This window comes from Erinaceus europaeus, chromosome 6 (genome assembly GCF_950295315.1).
Source record: "Erinaceus europaeus chromosome 6, mEriEur2.1, whole genome shotgun sequence".
NCBI lineage: Eukaryota > Metazoa > Chordata > Mammalia > Eulipotyphla > Erinaceidae > Erinaceus > Erinaceus europaeus.
The window spans coordinates 70,182,704-70,200,716 of record NC_080167.1 but is presented as its reverse complement, the minus strand read 5'-3'; the positions used below and the strand labels follow the sequence as shown (position 1 = coordinate 70,200,716).

The 18,013-nt window shown below is 52.4% G+C and overlaps 1 protein-coding gene and 1 long non-coding RNA gene across 13 annotated transcripts in view; both read right to left on the bottom strand.

The window, feature by feature from the left end:
* Positions 1–4,297, bottom strand: part of PARD3 (par-3 family cell polarity regulator) — a 652,495-nt gene extending 648,198 nt beyond the window's left edge. For 8 of the 12 annotated variants that reach the window (XM_060192482.1, XM_060192490.1, XM_060192484.1 and 5 more), the window contains exon 1: positions 3,978–4,296. In XM_060192482.1, coding sequence (XP_060048465.1) covers positions 3,978–4,097 — 120 coding nt within the window. In that variant the 5' untranslated portion in view covers positions 4,098–4,296. Of the gene's footprint in view, positions 1–3,977 lie in introns of all 12 variants that reach the window. The other 4 variants (XM_060192488.1, XM_060192489.1, XM_060192493.1 and 1 more) reach the window with 2 other exon arrangements.
* Positions 4,298–6,378: 2,081 nt separating this feature from the next.
* On the bottom strand, positions 6,379–14,616 carry LOC107522569 (uncharacterized). Its single transcript, XR_009550347.1, has 3 exons — positions 14,450–14,616; positions 6,735–6,906; positions 6,379–6,538 (listed from the first exon to the last, which is right to left on the bottom strand). It is a non-coding gene; the product is annotated as an uncharacterized LOC107522569 (long non-coding RNA).
* Between the last annotated feature and the right edge of the window lie 3,397 nt (positions 14,617–18,013).

Sequence of the window (18,013 nt, the reverse complement as noted above, 5' to 3'; positions counted from 1 at the left end):
CAAGCTGTCATCTGCCCCGTCCTTGTTCTTCTCGACAAGCACAAGATGTCGTCAGTCTATGCAGCTCCACAAAACAAGGTATTTTCCACACGAGCGTGGATTGGTTTTTTATTCTATTTATTATTGGATAAAGACAGAGAGAAACTGAGAGGGGAGGGGGGGGAGACAGAAAGGGAGCGACACCTGCAGAACTGCTTCACCACTCGTGAAGCTTTCCTCCCCCTTCAGGAGGGAACCAGGGGCTTGAACCCGGGTCCTTGCGCGCTGTCATGTGAGCACTTATACAGGTGTGCCACCGCCCGTCCCCAGATTTGACTTTTCCTTTTTTACTTTATTTATTAATGAAAGCGATCGGAGAGGGAGAAAAGAGGACCAGACCTCTGGTGCATGTGCTGCCAGGGGTCAAACTCAGAACCTCATGTCTGAGAACCCAACACTTGGGCCACTTTTTTTTTTTTCCTTTAAACCTTTCTCAGAGCGAGAATCTGAGTGCACAGCAGGATAAACACAGCCAGCCCTGATTCACTCCCCAATTAAAGAGTGCCTGCCGGTGGAGGCCTCAAACACCAAGGACAGCACTCTACACAGCCACATCCACCGCAGTTGGAATCCATCAGAAGCAAGTGACTCAGGCTGTAGCCAAAGGACAGAGAGTCACCTCAAGCGCCTGGCCAATTCAGCTACTCGGTTCCAAAGAAGGATGAGGGGCCAAAGCTTTCTCACCAGTCAATGATCGCTGGTGAACAAACTGTCTTGTTTTGTTTTGTTTTCTATAAGAGGATGCAATGGCTAAAAGCCAATGGCCTTTAGATAGATATCTGCTTGTTGGGAACATTTCTGGTATGAAGTGACACCACTTTCCTATCCAGAAGAATTTTGATCTTTTTAACCTGACAACAAGACAAGAACACAACTAATATCAAGAAACTAACCACACCGCCACCCTGCATAATGCTCACTGCAGAGACGTAATGACTTGAGTTTTGTTTTTGTTTTTGTTTTTTTGGGGGGAGGACTTAGCTGGTTCTTACACAAAGCCATAAATATGATCTCCCCTCATTTCCCTCGCCAGATGGAAGTTCACCAGGCTTCACATCACCTAGCAACCTCACCAGCACTCAGCAGCCAACACGCGCACTACCCAATTCTTCATGCAGACTCTATCTTGTTCTCCTAAACAATAGACAGTAAGGAAGGGCTGAGGGAGTAAAAGTGGGGGTGGGAACTGCCAAGAATTCTTCCCTTCTTAAGCATTTAAAATGATTAACTAGTATTTAATAATCAGAAATCATTTAAAGTAGTATAAATGATGGGGAGGGGGAGCAGGAAGAAAGACAAAAAGCTTAATCTCAGACCACTACCTGACAGTTTAATGGTTAAAAACCACAAATAAAAGAAGCCAGAAAATACTCGGGCTCTTGCAACATCTGTATGTCAACAATCTTGTGATCCAGTGACCGAACTTTGCATGCTGCAAAGCCCATCGTAACATGTAACTACTGACTGATTCAAGCTGAACGGAGAGCATTCTGATAACACTGGGAGCCGCCCCACCGCCTGACTCTTCCTCTCCATCCTATCCACCTCACAGGAGCGAACGGCACCCTGAGTGAGACCCACCCAGCCTCCCCTCCTTCTCCACCTGGTGTCTCACACTTCCTCTTCCAAGCTCAGCTCTTACACTACTAAACAGAAATCACATTCATGGGCAGCGACATACAGAAAATAGAAAGCAAGGCCAGCTCGGCGGTCCCTTAAACTTAGGGTGTCTTCTCACGCTCTCTTAAGGAAACTAAACCTACCCTTTGTGTGCTGCTAGGTTTCTGTGAAGCTCTCACCACTGGCATTTAACAAAACAAACAAACAAAAAGACAAGGTCGCCCAACATCCTGGTCTACACAACATGCCAGTCCATACTTGTGCCCCCTTTACTCAACTCAGAGCACCACGGCGTCTCCTGTCCTATCGTCCGCTGTCCACAGAGCCCCAGAGTGTCCTTCAAGCTGCCCAGTACCCAGGATGATGCCTTGGGCAGAGATAAAACTGAAGAGTTTCTGAGCAATGAGTAAACCGCTCAGTCAATCCACCACCGACACCCGACTCACTTTAAGCCTGTGGCCACGAAATGTTCATCACCTCAGAATCTGAGGCAGCAGGCTGCAGAGTGTCTGCCACTGAGGGCCTTTCTTTCCTTTTAGGACTTCTGTAGTTGGCTTCCAACAGGCATGTTGTGAATGGGATCAAGATGCCTCAGCCCTGAGAGCAGACGACTCTCAGTGAAGGCAGGGTTCAATTCCTGCTCCATACAAGGCTTTTGGTTGGTTTCGTTTTGTTTTGTTTAGTTCCCAGCGTCATGGGGCCAGAAAGTGAGAGGCCCTGCAGGTAGGGAGATCCTGGGAAACATCATGTGCCAGGAGTGGCGTGTTCCTGTTATGAGCGAGAGACGCAGAGCACCGGCCGGGCACCTGCAATGTCAGGGATGGAACTCTGGACCTTTGGCTTGCCAACCCAACGCTCTAGTCACTGCACAGCCTCCACAGACAAACCCCGGAGAGACAAACTTTGAAATGCACATCCGGAATGGGTGGAAAACACTCAGGCCAGGCACCACCACTGGCCCTCCACACGTCTCATTCTGTCTGTCTGCTGCAGACTGACTTTTTCTGTCTGTCCCCCTTGTCAGGGCTGTTGGATAAACAGGTACCCTGTTTCCACTAACTTTATTTGATTTTTCAATCAAGGGGATCAGCCAACTGTAAGGAACATTTTAGAGCTATTAGGAAGAGTCAACATCTCTCATTGTGACATGAGCCCCCACGATCACCTCTGGGGGAAAAAAAAAGCCCCATGAATGCCATTCCCACCCCACTCCCAACCCCCAGGGTCTCTGCTGAGCACACACACCAGTCCTGTTCAGAAGTGTTTTCCTGCAGAATTTCAGTCCTGGAAGAGGCCTGAGGAGGGACCTGCGAACTCACTCGGGCCGCCCCAGGCCCTGAGGCCAGACCCCGCAGCACCAAGGGAAAGTGACGCCTGCAGGTCGCTCTCGGGCAAAAAGAAAGAAAGGAAAGAAAGAAAAGAAATATCCTCAGGTGCTCGGGAGAAAACTTGGGCGGCGTGGGCTGTTGTCAAACACTCTGGGAGAAGCCCTTTCGCCGCTGACACACGGGGCAGGAATGCAGGCGAGGAGACAATGTTATCGCCAGCCCACCCAGCGCAAGAGCAAGAGGCGAGGCGGGGGCGGGCCGAGTCGGACCCGGGACCACGAGCCGGACGAGGAGATGCAGGCCCGGGTCCGGGGCAGCACTGGGAGGCGGCGGCGGGCAAACTTTTCTCTCGGGGCAGGGAGCAGGCCGAGCCCCCCGGCCCCCCGGGCGCCCCCACCCCGGCCTCGCCGCCCCCCGCCCCCCGAGGCCCCCGGCGCCCGGGACCGACCGAGCGCGCCCGGCGGGACCCCCGCACGGAGAGTGCGGCCGCCCCGGTCGCCCCCCGCCCCCCCAAAGTTCTGGGGGCTCCGGGCCTGCAGCCGGGCGAGGCCTGGGGCTGGATTTGCGCGGCCGGGCGGCCGGGCGGACGGGGAGCGGGCTCGGGGCGGCCGGGGGTCCCGCGGCGGCGCTTCCGGGCCGGGCGGGGTGCGGGGGGGTGCCCCGGGGTGCGGGCCGGGGGTCCCGGGGGGCTTCCCGGGGGGGGTGCCCCGGGGGGCCCGCAGGCCCGGTGCTCCCCATCCTCCCGCCCGCGGCGGCCGCTCCGCCCGCCCGGCAGCGCCATGTTGCCCGCGGCCCGCCCGCCGCCCCGCGCCCCGCCGCCCCGCGCCCCGCCGCCCCGCGCCCCGCCGCCCCGCGCCCCGCCGCCCCGCGCCCCGCCGCCCCGCGCCCCGCCGCCCCGCGCCCCGCCGCCCCGCGCCCCGCCGCCCCGCCGCCCCGCCGCCCCGCCGCCCCGCCGCCCCGCCGCCCCGCCGCCCCGCGCCCCGGCCTCACCTTGGCGATCGCCTTGCGGTAGCGGGTGACCGCCTGCTGCACGAGGCTCAGCACCTTCATGTGTCCGTCCCCGCACGGCACGACCACCCGGGTCCGCCCGAAGCACACGGTCACTTTCATGCCGCCGGCGGGCGGGGGCCGGGGGCCGGGGGGCTAGGCGCCGGGGGGGCTCTGGCCGGGCATCCCCCGCCCTGCTCGCTGCCGGCCGCCGGGACACCTGTCGGGCGCGGGGCGGCCGGGCGCTGCTGGCTGGGCTGCCCGGGGCCGAGTGGCGGCGGGAGGGAGGGGAGGCAGGAGGGAGGAAGGAGGGAGGGACGAAGGAGGGAGGAGGAAGGGACGAGGGAGGGAGGAGGGAGGGAGGGAGGCGGGCCGCAGGGAGGGGAGGGGGCGGGGCGGGAGGGGGGCGGGGCGCCGCGTGCTCTGCGGGGGGGGGGCGCCGGCCGAGGCCCCCGAGCACCCGCCGGGCCTCCCGCATACCCCAGCCGTCCGCCAGCCCCCCACCTCCGCGCAGGCCCTCGCCGCTCTCCCCGAAGCCCCCTCCTCACCGCCCCGGAGGCCCCTACCTCCCCCCCCCCGAGCCACCCAGCCTCCCCGAAGCCCCCTCCTCATCGCTCCTGAGGCCCCCTACCTCCCCCCCGAGCTCCCCAGCCTCCATGAAGCCCCCTCCTCACCGCCCGGAGCCCCCGACCCCCCCCGAATACCCCCCGCCTACCTGAGCCCCTTCCTCACCCCCCGGAGGCCCCCAATCCCCCCCCCCCGCCTCCCTGAAGCCCCTTTCTCACCGCCCCGGAGGACCCTGGATCCGCCTCCCCGAAACCCCCCTCCTCACCGCCCCGGAGGCCTCCCCCTCCCCCGAGCCCCCCAGAAAACCCCCTCACCGCCCCGGAGGTCTCCCCTCCCCCAAGATCCCCAGCCTCCCCGAAGCCTCCCCCAGGGGACCCCCGACCTCCCTGGAGCCCCCCTCGGCCCCCTCCTCGCTCTGAACCCCCACCACCACCTGCCAGGACTCCCTCGACCTCCCACCGACCCCCCCAACCTCGCTCCCCCTTTCCCCGACCCCCCCCATGTCTTTGTCACTTTGAAGCCCCTCACGGACTTGGAGCTCGCTCTGGGCGCTCCTCCCTCAGGAAGCTGGGGGTCTTGGGAAGGAATGGCCGCAGGTCCCCCCCACCTGGGGACAAGGGACCACGCGTCTGGCTGGGGGCTGGGGGGAGGTGCCCGGGCTTAAGGGCTTGTCAGCCGGCCTGGTGAAAACAGAGGGGAGGGGAAGGGGGGTCCAGCAGAAGTGACCGCAGGCCATGGAGTTGCCCCCCTTCTCCTGCGGCCACTGTCCACCTCCCTGCTTCCTGTGACCCTGCGCTGACCTCTGGCTGCAAAGAGCTGGGGGGTCCCGTGGTTTCCCTGGCCCGGAAAAATGGGCGGGGGGAACACTCTGTAGGGGCCAGGGACCCCCATACACATACCAAGGCAAAGCCTACCGGCTCTGTGTCAGTCCCAGGCTCCCTGTGCCATAGCCTGGCCAGTGTAGACACCCCTGTCCCCAAGGGTAGTGAATTCATTTTTGCCCCCTGGAATATGAGGATTTCTGGAATATGAGGATTCGATCACATCACAGTGTGCAAGGAACCAGGTTCAAGCCCCAGGTCCCCACCTGAAGGGGGGAAGCTTCACAAGTGGTGAAGCAGGGCTGCAGGTGTCTCTCTGTCTCTTTCTATCTCCCTCTCCATCAATTTCTTTCTCTAATTAATAATAATAATAATAATAATAATAATAAACAATGAAGTTTGGGGGGCCAGGCAGTGGTATACCCGGTTAAGCACACATAGCATTAAGCCCAAAGACCCGTGTGAGGATCTGGGTTCGAGCCCCCAGCTCCCCACCTGCATGGGGGACACTTCACAGGCAGTGAAGCAGGTCTGCAGGTGTCTCTCTTTCTCTCTCCCTCTATATCTCCACTTCCTGTCTCAATTTCTTTCTGTTCTATCCAGTGAAATAGAAAAATAGCCACCAGGAGCAGTGGATTCCTATGATAGAGGCAAAAAAAGAAAGAAGGAAAGAAAGAAAGAGAGAGAAAGAAAGGAAGGAAGGAAGAAAAGAAATCACCAGTGAAGTCTGTGACAACAGTAACAAGGACTTGCTGGAGGTCTCTTGCTGGTGTTAACCCTTGAACTCACACTCCTAATTACAGGCATTGCTTTTGTTTCGATGCATGGGGGGGGGGGGTAAACTACCAGAACTTAGCTATGACAACAATAACAACCACAACAAAGGCAACAACAAGGATAACAAAATGGGCAGAACAGCCTCCAGCAGCAGTGGGTTCATCCTGCTGGCACCCAGCCCCAGCGATAACCCAGGAAGCAAAATAAAAGAACTGGGGGTGGGGGTGGGGAGAAGGGGGACTTTCTCAGAATGATACTGCTCAGAGCACCGCAGACGTTGCACACGTTCCCTTCCAGTCCCGAGTCTGCCATGCACTGGTGCCTCGAGTTCTCTGCAGCCCTGGTCTTGTCAGCAGAAAGGTGGGACTGGTGATCTCTAGGCCTTTCTCACCATGGGGGCTAGAGAAAGGGAGGGATCAAGGCCACTTAGTTCATGTTCCCGCATCAGGACAGGAGAGCAAGCAGCTGGGGGAGATTGTCCAGTGCCCAGGCTCGGATCAGTCACTGAACTGGAAATACAGTGAACCCCTCGAGGACCCCCAGGACCCCCTGACTCTCAGCCCACCCTCAGTCACTGGAATCGGGTTCCACACACCCTCAGCCTCAGGAGCCCTTCTGTTTGGAAATCACTGGCCAAAGACTTGAGAATGAGGAGGCTGATGAGCAAACGGTTGTGCAGAGGCTACAAAGCACGACGGTGACTCCGGCAGACTTTCAGACAAGACAGAAGGTAGTGGATTGTCAGCCGAGCCTCCAGACGTTTTGACCTAGAAAAACAGAAAAATACATCACGATTTTGCCAACAGGCCAACATGAAGTGTCAGCAGAGTGTTGAAGGTAGAACTGGGGAGGGAGGCCTGTTTTCACAGAGTGACCTGGGAGGTGGTTCAGGGATGAGAGCACTGGACTGATGAGCATGAGGTCCTGAGTTCAATCCCTGACTTTGCATGTATCCAAGTGATACCCTGGTTCATGTTCTCTCTAGCTCTTGTTAATAAATAAATAATTCGAGTGGGGGGTAGATACCATCATGGTTCGGCAAAGAGACTCTCATGCAAACAGAGGTTCCAAAATCCCAGATTCAATCCCCCACACTACCATAAACCAGGGATGAACAGTGCTCTGATAAAAAATAAAGAAATAAATAACTTGGGGATGGGTGAGTGGTGGCACACCTGGTTAATGACTCATAGTGCTAAGTGCAAGGACCAGAGCAAGGATCTGGGCTTGAGACCCCCAGCTCCCCACCTGCAGAGGGGGTGCTTCACAAGCAGTGAAGCAGGTCTGCAGGTATCTGTCTTCCACTCTCTCTCCTCTGTTTCCCTCTCCCCTCTCAATTTCTCTGTCCTATGGAAAGAAAGAAAGAAAGAAAGAAAGAAAGAAAGAAAGAAAGAAAGGAAATAAAATGCCACCAGGAGAAGTGGATTTGTAGTGCTGGCACTGAATCCCTGTGCTGCCCTGGAGGCAAAAATAAATGAATAGTTTTATCAAAGATGCAGCATGAGAGGACGTGTTTACAAACGCATACGCTCAGTGACACAAGCACACAGCCTGTGTGTGTAAGAATGGTATAGCATGACCCAGTGTCTCACAGCCTGTGTGTGTAAGAATGGTATAGCGTGACCCAGTGTCTCACAGCCTGTGTGTGTGTGTAAGAATGGTATAGCGTGACCCAGTGTCTCACAGCCTGTGTGTGTGTGTAAGAATGGTATAGCGTGACCCGGTGTCTCACAGCCTGTGTGTGTGTGTAAGAATGGTATAGCGTGACCCGGTATCTCACAGCCTGTGTGTGTGTGTAAGAATGGTATAGCGTGACCCAGTGTCTCACAGCCTGTGTGTGTAAGAACGGTATAGTGTGACCCGGTGTCTCACAGCCTGTGTGTGTAAGAATGGTATAGCGTGACCCGGTGTCTCACAGCCTGTGTGTGTAAGAATGGTATAGCGTGACCCGGTGTCTCACAGCCTGTGTGTGTAAGAATGATATAGCGTGACCCAGCGTCTCACAGCCTGTATGTGTGTGTAAGAATGGTATAGTGTGACCCGGCGTCTCACAGCCTGTATGTGTGTGTAAGAATGGTATAGCGTGACCCGGTGTCTCACAGCCTGTGTGTGTAAGAATGGTATAGCGTGACCCAGTGTCTCACAGCCTGTGTGTGTGTGTAAGAATGGTATAGCGTGACCCGGTGTCTCACAGCCTGTGTGTGTAAGAATGGTATAGCGTGACGCAGCATCTTATTTTTAGCAAGTTCACGGGAATTAAAGAAGGAAAGCATATGCAGTTGTTTTTCTTTTTTTTTTTTAATCCAGCCATTCTCTGGGAACTGAAATAGCATATTCCACACACATATGTCTCTCCATGAATGTTACACTTAGGCATGCTTTCCCACCTGGATGGCCTTGCCCACCTCACTATCCGTCTAATCAGAGAATTGGATCAAGACTGGCCCGACTATTCTCGTGCCCCCAATGGCAAGCACTGCTCTGCGTGCTGTATGTGTGAGTGCCTGCTCTTGAGCTGACCCCTCTGGCAAAGGTTTCAGATACAAACAGGCAGCCCCTGACTGTGTCACAGGGCTGAATACCTTACACGACGTGCTTCCCGGAGAGGCGCTCACTCCCTCAAGCAGAGCCAAAGATAGCGGCAGACGGTCCAGAGTGGAGAGAAAGCAGGCCGTGCCAGTCATCTTAAAGCTGCTAGAGGACACAGATGAAATGAATTCCCAGTGGCCCGGGGGTTAAATGAGTGGACTGGCAAACTTGAGGTCCTGAGTTCCATCCCCAGTGTCACCTGTGCCAGAGCGCTGCTTTAGCTCTCTTCTTCACCTCTCTTTCTGTCATCACAAATACATTTTTTTTTGTTAACTATTCCCTTCAGGGAGAAGGTGAGCAAATATTGGGACATAGTGAGGATAGAAAAAGAGAAGAAAGTACAAACCATGTAGGTGTGTAGACCCCCAGAAGAGAGAGAGAGAGACAGATGACAGAGAGATGAAATCCTTGTTAATCTTTTTAAAATCTTTTGGATAAAGACAGGGAAAAATTTAAAAGGAAGTGGTGGGGAGAATTTTATATATATAGAGAGAGGGGGGAAGAAAGAGGAGAAAGAGAGAGACAGAGAGATGAAGTCCTTGTTAGTCTTTTTAAAATCTTTTGGATAAAGACAGGGAAAAATTTAAAAGGAAGTGGTGGGAGAATTATACACACACACACACACACACACACACACACACACACACATATATATATATATATAGAGAGAGAGAGAGAGAGTCCTGCAGCACTACTCATTGCTTGTGAAACTTGCCCCCTGCAGGTGGGAACACAAACACATATTTTTTTTAAAGAAAGAAATTCACTTCTAACGTAGCCCTTCTGGAGCCCAGCCTAGCTTAACTCTCCTCACTGCGGCTTCATTCATTTCCCACCTTCCATCTCTTCAGGATTCTGAGTGTCATTTTCACTGCTGGCAGTGTGGCCCAGCACCCTGTCTCGCAGGGGTGGGCCCACCTGTGGGGGGAGCTTCTTGTCCCTTCACTTCCACCAGGAAGCCTCTCTCAGGTCAGGCCCAAGGTGCTGATGGTTTCTCAAGAAGTGTTTGAGGAATGAATGAATGAATGAATGAATGAATGAATGAATGAATGAATAGTGGACACACACTGAAGTGTGTGGAAAACACTGCTGGATTTAGGGACCAAGAGGGAGCTCACCTGGTAAAGCGTGTTTGGCCAAGCCTAAGGCCCTGGATTCAGCATGAATAACAACACAGTAATTCAACCCTGCTCCTTCCTCTCTCTCTTCCAAACATTTATCTTAAAAAATACAACTACTCAGCAGTATCAGTCACAGACATTGTTCTGAGTTCATTCCTAGGCACTGCAAAAAAAAAAAAAAAAAAAAACTTTAGAGCCTGGGAGATGGTTCATCCAGTAGTGTTTGTGCCCTGGATTCCAGCCCCAGGAGCACATGGGAAAACTGAGGTAACCAGGGGAAGCCCTATGGCCAGTGGAACAATGCTGTGGTTCTTCTCTGAGCTTAGGCTAGGCTAGGCTAGGCTAGGCTAGAGTAAGATAGGGTAGGGTAGGGTAGGGTAGGGTAGGGTAGGGTAGGGTAGGGTAGGATAGGGTAGGATAGGATAGGGTAGGATAGGGTAGGGTAAGGTAGGATAGGGTAGGGTAGGATAGGGTAGGGTAGGGTAGGATAGGGTAGGATAGGATAGGGTAGGGTAGGGTAGGATAGGATAGGGTAGGGTAGGGTAGGGTAGGGTAGGATAGGGTAGGGTAGGGGTAGGATAGGGTAGGATAGGGTAGGGTAGGGTAGGATAGGGTAGGATAGGGTAGGGTAGGGTAGGGTAGGATAGGGTAGGGTAGGGGTAGGATAGGGTAGGATAGGGTAGGGTAGGGTAGGTAGGGTAGGGTAGGGTAGGGTAGGGTAGGTAGGGTAGGGTAGGGTAGGGTAGGGTAGGATAAGATAGGATAGAGTAGGTGAAAAAGTTGACCTGGGAACAGTAGCATCAAACATTTTGGGTACGTCCCCCCAAAAAACGGCTCTTAAAAAATATTGCTTAGCGTAAGGACCGGCGTAAGGATCCCAGTTCGAGCCCCCGGCTCCCCACCTGCAGGGGAGTCGCTTCACAGGCGGTGAAGCAGGTGTGCAGGTGTCCGTCTTTCTCTCCTCCTCTCTCCATTTCTCTCTGTCCTATCTACCAACAACGACATCAATAACCACAACAATGTTAAACAACAATGGCAACAAAAGGGAAAATAAATAATTAAATATAAAAAAACATTGCTTAGGGGGAGTCCGGTGGGCTAAGCGCACATGGTGTGAAGCACAAGGACCGGCGTAAGGATCCCAGTTCGAGCCCCTGGCTCCCCACCTGCAGGGGAGTCGCTTCCTAGGCGGTGAAGCAGATCTGCAGGTGTCTGTCTTTCTCTCCCCATCTCTGTCTTCCCCTCCTCTCTCCATTTCTCTCTGTCCTATCTAACAATGATGACATCAATAATAACTACAGCAACAATAAATAAATAACAAGGGCAACAAAAGGGAAAATAAATAAAAAAATTTTAAAAACCTTGCTTAGGAAAAAATTCATATTTAGAATAGAGTTCAAACACCAGGGGGAAATAAGAGGCACATTCGGCCCTGTGGAGCTTTCCTATTGTGTGATGTGACACGGACACCTGAGACAGAAGTTTTGCCAAAGAAGTTCGAGCTCACGTGAACCACAGGGCTGAGAGTAACAGCCAACAAAAGAAGAGGGGAGGGACTGGAGGGGCTCAGCCGGGAGAGAGCACGTTGCCTTGTGCAAGAACCTGGGTTCAAGCCTCAGGTCCCCAACTGCAGGGGGGAAGCTTGACAAGTGGTGAAGCAGGGCTGCAGGTGTCTGTCTGTATGTCTGTCTCTTTTCCTCTCTACCTTCCCCCTTACCTATTGCTTTCTCTGTCTCTATCTAATAAATAGTAATAAAGAAAAAAATTAAAGAAAAATGAAGAGGGGAAAGAACCAGTTTTACACACACGGACATGCACGCATGCACACAGAGAGAGAGGGACTTAGCAATTCCCAGTTGCGCCAGCATCATACACATGAGAAGCCCAGGAAAGGCTTGCTTCCAACAGGAGCACATCACACAGGGAAGGGGCAGGCCTCAGACTTCCCCATTCACCTCCTCTCCCCTGATACCTAGTGCTGACACCCACCCCCCGGTGTGGAGCATCGCGGCACCAGAGAAAGCTCCATGGGTGGAGAGGTGCCCGCATCTCTCCCTCCCTCTCCTGAGTCAGTCAGTCTATATAGCAAAATAAATCGAATGCAGAAGTCAGCCCTGGGGACAGATGAATTGCACATGTGTGAGATTTCCTGCAGGGAAAGAAAAACGAGAAAGAGAAAGAGGAGAGAGAAAAAGAGGAGAGAGAAGAGAAAGAGAAGGTAGGGGTAGGTAGCATAATGGTTATGCAAACAAACTCTCCTGTCTGAGGCTTTGAAGTCCCAGGTTCACACTCTCACACCACCATAAGCCAGAGCTGAGCAGGGCCCTGGTACAGAAAAAGGAGGAGGAAAAGGAGACAGAGGAGGAAGAGAAGGAGAAAGAGAAAGAGAAGGAGAAGAAAAATGAGGGCTGGGCTGCGTCTCACCAGTTAAGTGCACATAGTAGGAAGCACAAGGATCCCAGTTCGAGCCCCCGGCTCCCTACCTGCCAGGGTGTCACTTCACAAGCCGTGAAGCAGGTCTGCAGGTGTCTATCTTTCTCTCCCTCTCTATCTCCCCTCCTCTCTCCATTTCTCTTTGTTCTAGTCAATAAAATGGAAAAAAAAAAACAAAATGGCCTTCAGGAGCAGTGGATGTGTGGCACAGGCGCCACGCCCCAGCAACAACCCTGGAGGCAAATAAAAAGAGAGGGAGAAGGAGAAAGAGAGAGAGAGGGAGAAAAAAAGAGAAAGAGGAAGAAAGAAAGAAAGAGAAGGAGGAGGAGGAGGAGGAGGACACAACAACAGTAGCAACAGCAACACTCTCCTCACCTAGAAGACACCTGGCGTTGGATGATTCAAAGATGCAGAATGAAATGAGCCCACAGGACGCTTCCCACGCTGCATAGCCAAACCCCAGCTCTAAAGGGCTTCTGCTAAGAGGAAATGAGCCCACTTGCAAAGGAGTCTATGCCTCTGCAGTTTCCCTCAGTAAACAAACAAACAAAACAGCACATGGAGTGTGGCAGCTGCAACAGAAGAGTGTGAAGATTCTCTGATGATTCCAGGGCTGAAAGATTTCACAGACTCAGGTCCTGGGATCACTGAGGCTGCCCCGTAACTGGAATCCCCCTCAGTGGGATTAAAGAAACCGCACAGTTTCAACCCACTTCCCTGAGCACCCCCACAGCTGTGGGCCCCTCTGTCCTGTAGGCCTCCCCCCAACTCGGCCGGGCTGAAGGAGGCGGCCTCCCCCTCCCCAGGAGAGGAGGAACCCCAGGAGACTGCCTGGCAGTGGGACCCAGGGCTCAGGGCGTCTTCTCGGATAGGTCACATCCAGCCTGCTGACCTTTTGTATGTGATTCTTATTTTCATTTCTATTTCAATGTCAGTGTGGCACCAGTGAGTGAGAGAAGCCCTGGGAGGGAGACAGCAGGGCACTGCGCTGCCATCTGTAAGGTCCCCTGGGTGTTCATTGTGACTCTGGGCTTAGACACGGGGACTCAGTCTCTCCACTGAACCATAGCCTGGGCCCCTGGGCCTGGGTTTTTTGTTTTTTTTTTATTGTTGTTGTTGGTTTTTTATCTTTATTTATCTCTTGGATAGAGACAGCCAGGAATTGAGAGGAAGGGGAAGAGAAAGAGAGAGAGAGACCTGCTGCACTGCTTTACCATTCACAAAGCTTTCCCCCTAGAGATAGGGACAGGAGACTTGTGTGCCTTGCTTTCTCAAGGCCCTTTTTTTTTTGCCTGCAGAGTTATTGCTGGGGCTTGGTGCCTGCACTACAAATCCATGGCTCCTGGAGGCTATTTTTCCATTTTATTGCATAGGACAGAGAGAAATGGAGAGAGGAGGGGAAGACAGAGAGGGGGAGAGAAAGACAGACACCTGCAGACCTGCTTCACCGCCTGTGAAGTGACTCCCCTGCAGGTGGGGAGCCGGGGGCTCGAACCGGGCTCCTTACGCCGGTCTTTGAGCTTTGCACCATGTGCGCTTAACCCGCTGCGCTACCTCCCACCCCCCTCCGTCCCCCTCAAGTTGCTCTCTTAAACAGGAAGTTCAATCCTACAGGCTCCACCTGGATGTCTTAGGATTTCACCTGTTCTTTGTCTCAAAACTGGCTTTGCCTGAGGACATGTGCCACCCCTCCCGGAACCCAGCACAACCCCTGCCCTTCTCGGCCTTGACTGACCTTGGGAGCTGGGCCTAGGACACAGTAAGGCCTGGATTCTGCTGGCCAAACCCGCCCCCCCCCCTCTGTCAAATAAGCTAACCTTAAACTGTCCTTTAAACAATATTCTTAGGGGCCAGGTGGTGGCGCACCTGGTTGAGCGCACACGTTAGCAGGGCACAAGGGACCCAGGTTCAAATCCCTGGTCCCCACCTGCAGGGCGAAAGCTTCTCCAGTGGTGATGCAGGGCTGCAGGTGTCTGTTTTTCTCCCTCTCTGTCTCCCCCTTTCTCTTAATTTCTGGCTGTCTCCATCAAATAAATAAAGATAATAAAGAATAAAGATGATTAAAATATTTTTTAAATATATTCTCAATAATGTTTTTGCTAAATAAGTCTCAGTCATTATAAGCCTAACAAAACACCTACCCACGGGGGCGGGGGGATTTTGTTACCTTCCAGATTGGTGGCCTCATGTTCACTTCAGAGCACAGGCCAAAGAGGAAGATATCATTATTATCTTGTTCTTATTGCCGCTAGCCTTCTCCACCGCAAGCAAGTTCTTTCGGCTAGAGAGAGGCAGAGGGAGAGATACCAGGGTCCCGAGCTTCCTCCGCTGAGGTGAGGGCTGGGCTCGCAGGGCAAAGGCCCTTCTAGGGACTGAGACCCAGCCCCCCTGTGACCTCAGAATGACTTTTGCATTTTGAAGTGATTGGGAGGGAAAACAGAATCAAAGCAGAATTATTTGAAACTCACACCTCGGTTCGGAGAAGCGGGCTGCCCTGTTGACCTCAGGCCGGCCCCTTGTTACTTAGTGTCTGGGGTTGCCTGGGTGGTTTAGTTACAGAGCCCAGCAACAAGTTAAATACAATGTTTGTTGACTGTGCCTTAAGACAATGTGGTCCAGGAGGTGGCGCAGTGGCTAAGACATACACTCTCAAGCATGAGGTCCTGAGTTCAATCCCTGGCAGCACATGTACCAGAGTGATGGCTGGTTCTTTCTCTCCTCCTATCTTTCTCATGAATAAATAAATAATTAAAAAAAAGACAATGTATGGAGATGTGGGTTGGGAGACAGCTTAATGGTTATGCAAAAGCTTACAAGCCTGAGGCACCAAAGATCCCAGGTTCCATTCCCAGTGCTGCCATAAACCAGACCCGAAAGGAGCCAGGTGGTGGCGTACCTGGTTGAGTGCATATATTACAGCTCACAAGGACCCGGGTTCGAGCCCCTGGTCCCCACCAGCAGGGGGAAAGCTTTGCGAGTGGTGAAGCAGGGCTACAGGTGTCTCTCTGTCTCTCTCCCTCTCTGTGTCCTCTCTTCTCAATTTCTGGCTGTCTTTCCAATAAATCAATAAAGATAATTAAAAAAAGTTTTTTTAAAAACCAAAAAACCCAGAGCTGAGTGTGGAGATGAGAGGAGAGGCATCCTGGAACTGATATTCCATTTGAGCAGAAGCAAGGCCGTGACTACCATTCTCCAGGTGGTTGGCTGAGCCTGCCTGCCTCCCTAGTCCTAGCCAGGGGGGGATGGATGCAGTCCCTGGGCTACTCCCTTGTTTGTTTTCTTTATGTCCATCATTCCATTCTAGGCTGACCTTCTTTTCAGAGAGAAAAACAGAGCTGCCACCTGGGAGGTGGCATAATGTTCAGAGCATGAAATTTCAATGCTTACAGTTCTGAGAGTCAGCTTGGTATGTGCTAACATGATGCTCTCATTCTCTTTCTTCTCTTGCTGATATAAACAAAAAAAAAATTTTTCCCCCTTTGTTTTTAAAGAAAGAATAGAAGACAGAGGGCTGGGGAGACATCACAGTGGTTTGAGCAATAGGTTTTCACGTTTGAGGCTCTAAAGTCCCAGGTTCAATCCCCAGCACCACCAAAAGCAAGATTTGAGCAGTGATATGCTAAAAAAAAAAAAAAAAAAAAAAAAAAAACTGCACCCCACAACAACCCTGGGTCCATCCTCCCAGGGGGATAGAGAATGGGAAAGCTATCAGGGGAGGGGGTGGGATACGGAGATCGGGTGGTAGGAATTGTGTGGAGTTGTACCCCTCTTATCCTGTGGTTTTGTTAATGTCTCCTTAAATAAAAATAAGTAAATAAAATAAAAAAAGAAAGAAAGAAAGAAAGAAAGAGAAAGGAAAAAAGATTAAAAAAAGAAAAGATAAAAGTTTCTGGCTTTTTTGTTCTTTTTTTTAAAAGCTTTTATTTTTATTTTTATTTATTGCCTTTATTTATTTGATAGAGACAGCCAGAAATCAAGGAGGAAGGAGGAGATAGAGAGGAAGAGAGACAGACAGATGCTTGCAGCCCTGCTTCACTGTCTGTTAAGCTTTCCCCTTGCAGGTGGGGGCTGGGGGCTTGAGTTTCAGGCTGTTCCCACCGGCAGGGAGAAAGCTTCACAAATGGGGAAGCAGGGCTGCAGATGTCTCTCTGTCTCCCCCTCTCAATTTCTCTGTCTCTATCCAATAATAAATAAATAAAAATATTTTTTCAAAAAAGATAAAGAGAAAGAGACTAGAAGAGAGACAGACAGACACCACTGCCCCAAAGTTACCCCAGTGCAGTAGGGACCAGGCTTAGACCTGGGCCTTGCGCTCAGCGAAGCTGACACCCTCCAGGTGAGCTATGTTGCTGGCCCAGACTTCCTCTCAATCAATATGGCCAAGGGGACAGGAAGCCACTCCCTGGTTACATCCACTGTTCCTCTAAGACCCCCTCTGAGCACACCAAGAAGGCGTTTCCCACCAGCTTTGGAGAGACAAGCGCCATATTATGAATCCTGAGTGGATTGGGCCTCTGGCCACTGGGACATGAATCTCACTGACAACCAGAGAGCCGGGAGACAGTGTGTCCATCCCCTAGTCCAGGCCCCAGGTGAGAACACAGCCCTGGGGGCGCCCTGGGAGAGCCTGACCAGAGGCCCCAGCTCAGTCCTGCCCCCCAGGAGCTGTGAGATCCTCTCCTGCCACTGTTGTTGGCCATTTGTAATACAACCCAAAGGAGCTACCTACCCCGGTTTCAGGTTTTACCGTTTCAGTCTCCCAGGGCCAGTCATGGCCCAAGAAGACTTTGATGTCTGCCATGAGGTATTTTCAGAGCAAGAATACAGCCACAGAAGTCTGTCTACACTGTGTTGTCTGGATTGCTCTACCTTTTAGCAAGTCTTTTTTTAAAAAATTTTTTAAATATTTATTTATTTCCTTTCGTTGCCCTTGTTGTTTTATTGTTGTTGTTATTGATGTCATTGTTGGATAGGACAGAGAGAAATGGAGAGAGGAGCGGAAAACAGAGAGGGGGAGAGAAAGATAGACACCTGCAGACCTGCTTCACCGCCTGTGAAGCGACTCCCCTGCAGGTGGGGAGCCGGGGTTCAAACCGGAATCCTTATGCCGGTCCTTGTGCTTTGCGCCACCTGCGCTTAACACGCTGCGCTACCGCCCGACTCCCCTTTTAGCAAGTCTTATTGCTAATCTCTTACTCTGCCTAGTTTATCTATTTATTTTTTAAACTTTATTACAGATAGAGAGAAACTGAGAGGAGAGGGGGAGATAGAGAGGGAGAGAGGGAGAAAGAGAGACACCTGCAGCCCTGCTTCACCACTCGCAAAGCTTTCCCCCCCGGAGGTGGGGACCAGGGGCTTGAACCTGCCTGGGTCCTTGTGCACAGCAATGTGTGTGCTAAACCACGTGCTCCAATGCATGACCCCTTTTATTTAAGTTTTTCCCACCATTCCCATCACCAAAGGTCTCTGTCCCCATCCCCACCCCCACAGATAACCACTCTAATTCTCCCACAGTCTTACAAATAGGTTGACATTTTGCTTTTTTTCACATGTAGACTCAATTGTCTATATTCCGCATGAGTGAGACCATTCTGTAGCTGTCCTTCCCCCCCTGACTGATTTCCCAGAGCACCATCTTCTGCAGTTCCACCCACTTTATCCTCAAGGACACAATAACATCTTTTTAAAAAATTATTGCTGAATACTGCTCTGTTGAGTACATGTCCCAAAA